We start from the raw sequence: 6,000 nt of genomic DNA on the forward strand, positions 1-6,000 counted from the left end.
GCTGAGCGCTCAAGGCTAAATCATGAAAATTTGAAGCTGCTATGGAAAACTGTTTTTTAAAGGTTGCTGTGTGTTTGAATTTACACCAATTTGTCACGCAGTAGCTGCCACAATGCAGGGGATAGGTGCAAGTTCATTACTTCCCAAGATCAGAGAGAAGTGAAAAAAAAACAAATTGTGATGGTATGCATTACTCTCAGTTTACTTAATGACTCAGAAAAGCAGAAATTCTTAAACTGGAGGTCAGGCTTTTTTTAATGGGAAGTGAAATGTCAGCGGTGCTGGAGAGGAGACTTAGAAGAGATGGTGAGAGACTTGGAGAGAAGTTTCTCACTCACAGATAGACTTGTGTCTCCATTGCAAAGCAACAACTGCGAGGCAGTTCAGGGGAAAAAAGTTTCTGCATACTCTCATACATCCTAAAACCTCAATAATAAGGAGTTAATTCCAGAAGAAAGCAAGTAACCCCCAGTAACCCAATATTCTCTAGTATTTATTACCAGCTAGCACCAAAAAGTGGCAAACTTGAAAGAATATATTATGTCATATAACAGACCTCCAACGATCAGCAAGCAAAATATGTTTATTCTTTGAGGCTGTGCTGACATTTTTGAAATTACCAAGTCAAAGCTCAGCTTCTGCTGTTTATAATTCCAGCAGAGAATTACTGCCCTGTAATGGGTTCTTGGGTATCTATTATTCTACATCTAGTGCTGGAGTTAGGCAAAACCCTATGATAATTTTATTGAAAATTGGCCTGAGGCTGTTTTGAAGATTTGCAAGCCACTATTATGCCCCAGTTCAGGAGATCAGGAGAAAGTTCATTGGCAAGAGGATGGCTGCTGAATAGGCTTCATTATTAACCATATAGTTATCACATATTAAAGATCTTTCTGCTCTCTTTAGAGGTCTTTAATTCAATGCAGAGGAAAGGGAAAAAAAAACCCTAAAACCTATTTCTGTTAAGCCTACATGGCACAGAAATGTTTGTCTGGTCAATAGGCTGAACTAAAGCAGCAACAAAAGGAAGTTTACTTTGGCAAGATCATTTTTCTGGCAATCTCTGTGTCTCTGTTGATAGCAAACAATTAACTGGAGGCTGCTGGTAAATCCTGATATGTTGAGATCCTGGTATTTTATTTGAACAGCTATAAGTGGTGGGGATGGAATTGCTTGAAGAGGTTGGTTATCTCTTGCCTACTCACACTTTTAACTCCCTGGCACTGAGAGAAACCAACAAGCACCAGTCTTCTCCTAACAGCATCATTCTTCCTTGAGAAATGGTTGCCCACATGCAGAGATGAACTTCCTCACCTGTCCTCAGGCCTGTCACTCTGTTTTACCTTATTAACAGCACAAATTCCTCGGTCATGGCTTTAAAGGAACAGTCCAGCAGCAACTTCAGAATGCTTCCCTGCCTAAACAAAGCACCTTGCAGAGCCTGGGGAAGGAGGGGTGGCAAGGGGGAGGCTGGTTCTGTTGTGCTGTGATGGGAAAACACCAGCACCACTAACAGGTGTTTGTCTCAGGGATCGAAGACACCTTCCGGACAGCGGCCACAGAAGTCAGCTTACTTGCAGGGAGTGAAGACTTCAATGCAACCAAACTGTTTGAAGTTGGTAAGCAGCCTGGTCAATACTTCAGAAACAGATGAGAGACTTCCTTAGGGTTTTCTTAGTCCTGTGGGATCAAATGACTCAGTTGAGCATTAAAAATGTCAGTAGTAAAATAAATATAAATTAATATAAAATAGCATATTAGTAATTAATTTATTATAATATATATTCATGTAATTATTTATATTATTCACAATATTATTTTATAATATAATAATTAGAATTATTTATCTATTTAATTATGTTATTCATTAGAATTAAATAATTATAATTATAATTCATAATTAATATAAAATAGCATAAATAAAGGCTAGCCATTTATTGTTTTGCTTGCATTTGTGATCTGAACATTTGCTTTGGTCTTAAAATCTTTCTCCCCTCAAGTCCTGTGCTTGTCTCATCATAAAAGGGTTATTTGTTGTCCTAATTCAGAGAAGAGCTGTAAGACTCCACACTAACAGAGGGGGGAAAAAAATCAAACATTATTATTTTGTTGAAATAGCCTCAAATGGAAGACCCTGTAAAAACATTTTAAATACACCTGTCACATTTAAAAAAAAAAAAAAAAAAAAAGGGCAAGGATTTTTATGATAATGCATTGCTTTTATAGCTCTGTGTGCTGCAGTGGGAGTAGCCAAAGCAATTTTATAGGGCATGGCTTGATTCTGAGCTATCTAAAACTCAATCCAATGTTCTCATTTCTCCCCTTCAATGAAATCAGTGTGGCCACTCAGAGACACTGCATGCTGGATTAACTGGATAAATAGTGTAACCCAGCACCTCCCCCCTATGGTGGCAGAGCACAGTAGTTAATGACAGCCAGGATGAGACTCTTTAAGGAGATAGAAGAACAGGACACAGATCACTGAGTAAATATTTTGCAAGAATGTGTGCTGTAAGAGTTTTAGGTCCCAGTTAGTTACCCTCCTGCAGAGTCCTCTTAAGTAAGTATGGAGCAAGATATGCCAGGGGTTTTTGACAGCCCATAGGATGATATAGACACTTTAAATAATGTTTTAGGTAGGAGATGTTTAACTGGATTCTCCCAAGAGTCTTACAAAATAATAAAGTGCTAGTATTAAATATGCTACTGGTCTACAAATCTATTTAATCCCAGCTGTATGTCATGGCTCTGGTGCCATAGACTCCTGCTGATGTACAGCCACTCTGATGTTGTGTCACGTGTGCCCTTTTAGAACCTGAATCACTTTTGGCTGTATGTGCCAGCTAAGATGTCAGTCTCCATGTTTGAACTACAGATGCTTGAAATATCCCTTTGGAAAGTGGATAGCAAATAGAAAAATTTATTTGTTTTTTAAAGAAAGACTGAATTAGGACCTAAAATGAACTTCAGAAAGAGTAATCCAGGCCTTGCTTGTCATCTTGGAATCTCTAGCATCATCTGAAACTTAATCTTTCAACATCTGACTGCCTTTTTTCCTGGTGAGTGTGTTCTGACTAAGGGTTCCAGCTGGCACCAAATCACTGTGATTTCCCTTTTTCTGTGGCTTGCCAGCCCATGATTGTGTCTCTTGTGCTGCATGCAGGTATCAGTAGCCTAATAGGAATTTGTCAGGTAGAAGTGTCACAGATTCCTACTGGCCTGGCTCTGCACTGGAACTCAGACTGGCACTGCCTGAGGCCCTGAAGTCAGTCACACCTGGCTTCTTTACCTGACAAGACAGCGCAGTAACGCACTGTGGGCAGGGCAGCAAGCTGTGACCGCCCTTCCTTTCTGCAGCAGAGCACTGGTGCTGAACAGCTACACTTTACTCGCGTGTTATCACTGATCACACCAACCGGGATGCTGCTTAATGTGTCTTAAGTTTCCATTTCCTGCCCTGAAACAGATACTGATAGCTGTGAGAGATGGATGAGCTGCAAGAGCGAGTTCCTGAAGAAATACATGCACAAAGTGGTCAACGATCTTCCCAGCTGCCCCTGCTCCTACCCCAGAGAAGTTGCGTACAGCACTGCTGAGATCTATGACCGACTTAAGAGGAAGAACTTCCGCTGGAAGGACGCGAGCGGTCCGAAGGAAAAGCTGGAGATCTACAAGCCCACGGCGCGCTACTGCATCCGCTCCATGCTGTCCTTGGAGAGCACGACGCTCGCAGCGCAGCACTGCTGCTATGATGACAACATGCAGCTGATCACCAGGGGCAAAGGGGCAGGAACACCCAACCTGATCAGCATCGAATTCTCCGCAGAACTCCACTACAAAGTGGACATTCTGCCGTGGATCATATGCAAAGGGGACTGGAGCCGCTACAATGAAGCCCGGCCTCCCAACAATGGGCAGAAGTGTACAGAAAACCCGTCAGATGAAGACTACTACAAGCAGTTTCAAGAAGCAAGGGAATACTGAGGAGATTTTCCTTTTCTTCAGGTGCAAAATAGCATTCGTTTCCTGGATGCCAAAGAACTGATGTTGGCTGCTGCGTTGGCTCCTCGACAGGGGTCGATCAGCTCCTTTCTAATGAATGTATATAGTTGTAATATAATACATAAGTATTTTTCACAGTGTGTGTAATTTATAAACACATATCTCTCTGTCTCACACACACCTATTTTTGCATACAGACGTACATAAGTCTTGTCCTGATAGGATTTTATACTGCAATAACGTTCATGTAATAATGTGCATTTCATTTTATTTCCCATCTGTAACATAATGAAGGGGGTGGGGGGTGGCTGCCATCACCATCAGGCCCCAAGGCCCCAGCTGAGGAGGCACATATTTAAAATTTGTTATAAACAATGGGATTGAAGAATGTATTCTTCCATATGGGAATGGTTTACAAGATTAATGCACCTACAGCATCAGTTTTCTCTATAATTGGTTTCATGAGTAGTCATATCTAAGGAAGGAAGAAATTTTTTTGTGAGGGTAATAGTCAAAAGTGAATACAGAAAATCCCTAGCAATTTTTCTCTTGGAATTCTTCCTGTTACCTTCTAGCTCAGGTCTTTGCAGTCCACCTGGGGTAGGCTTGCAGGAAGATGTAGCTGTGATTTTCCTACAGGCCAGAAAATGTCCTGGTGTCTGCAAGAGTCACAAACAGCCCCCTCCTGGAGACATCTCTGATACAGAGCTGCTGCAGCTGTTGGGGCTTACATCTCCAGAGCAGCAACCTGTGAACTGAGCATGCTGAAGGTCTTTGGAGGAGTGAGGGCAGAGAAGAAATGCATGTTAAAGGACCAAAAAGATCACAGTTCCTTCCCTGTTTTTAATATGAAGAATGTTTGGATCTGCTTGTTTCTTTCTTTTAAGAAAAGGAAGAAGTTTATTATTTTAGAGAACAGTAAAAGTGGAATCCACAAGTTCCCTGGGATAAAAGATGCAATCAGCTCTTTTCCCCCATTTTTTTCATGCTGAGTGCACAGTGTCCTACAGAAGTAGCTATTCTTTAAGGGAAGTTTTCTGGGAGGAACTACTGGTGTCTTAAAATGTCTTAATGTTTTTTAAAAAGCTAGCATTATTTTTGTAAAGTATTTATTGAATTGTAACAATGACTCACATGTGGGATATATCTCTAACATGAAAGGCTTCCGTAGATGGAACTTGATTTCCAAGAATATGACTGTTGTTAGGCAAAGGTTTTATTTCCAAATTTTTATAAAGTGCAAGTTTACATACGTAATCCTGTCATAAAGCAGCTCATATCTGCATTCTGATGAAAGATAAAAGTTACACCCTGGGTAAATAAATGCTTACAGTTCCATCCTGTGAAAGACTGCCTTGCTGCAAGTCAGTGTGTTCATTTGGAAAACGAAGGCTAAATGTCACCAGAGAAATGCCTGTTTTGGGGATGTGTGGTCTGACACAGACATGTGGAACCTCGCACAGTGGTAAAGCCGACCAGCATCGCGGTCAGTCTGAGCTCAAAGATTCAAGACAGACACAAGGCAATTCCCTCTGCTACACACAGACACACGTAGATGATATTTAAAGTCCCTTCCAGCCCAAATCCTCCTATGGCTCTGTAAATGTTTTCCATGTCTCTGCTGGCCTCTCAGGTCCGGCTGACTGCGAGCTCACGGACGGACACGTGCGCGGTGCCCCTGGCATTAAACACGGGCACAACAACCCCGCTGGCCTGGGCAGGGCCAGGCTGGTGTTGGTCTGCCCAGGTGGTGCAGACCAGGGCTTCAGAGGCAGCCAGGGCCATGCACACCCAGTCTGGCCCGTGCTGGAGGCTCTGCCGGGCTGTGGAGCCCCGGTGCTGTGCTCCAGCTCTCCAGAAACACAGCAGCCAGGGCACAGCCACAGCATCTGCACCAGCCTCTGCTCTGCTGAGGTAACCTCGGCAGCTGGGAAACTTGGCCAGGTCGTCAGAGCACCCCAGAGCCAGACTTGAGTTGGTGGGGAAGACGTGGATATG

At 42.6% G+C, this 6,000-nt stretch overlaps 1 protein-coding gene across 1 annotated transcript in view; it reads left to right on the forward strand.

Moving 5' to 3' along the window:
- ISM1 (isthmin 1) overlaps positions 1-5,542 on the forward strand; it is a 39,121-nt gene extending 33,579 nt beyond the window's left edge. Inside the window, exons 5-6 of the mRNA XM_014254609.2 lie at positions 1,530-1,619; positions 3,467-5,542. Coding sequence (XP_014110084.2) covers positions 1,530-1,619; positions 3,467-3,984 — 608 coding nt within the window. The 3' untranslated portion in view covers positions 3,985-5,542. The remainder of the gene's footprint in view (positions 1-1,529; positions 1,620-3,466) is intronic.
- The last annotated feature ends 458 nt before the right edge of the window (positions 5,543-6,000 follow it).

The sequence above is a fragment of the Pseudopodoces humilis genome, chromosome 3, assembly GCF_049639895.1.
Source record: "Pseudopodoces humilis isolate 2021_Gansu_Grassland_sample_001 chromosome 3, ASM4963989v1, whole genome shotgun sequence".
Classification (NCBI taxonomy): Eukaryota; Metazoa; Chordata; class Aves; order Passeriformes; family Paridae; genus Pseudopodoces; species Pseudopodoces humilis.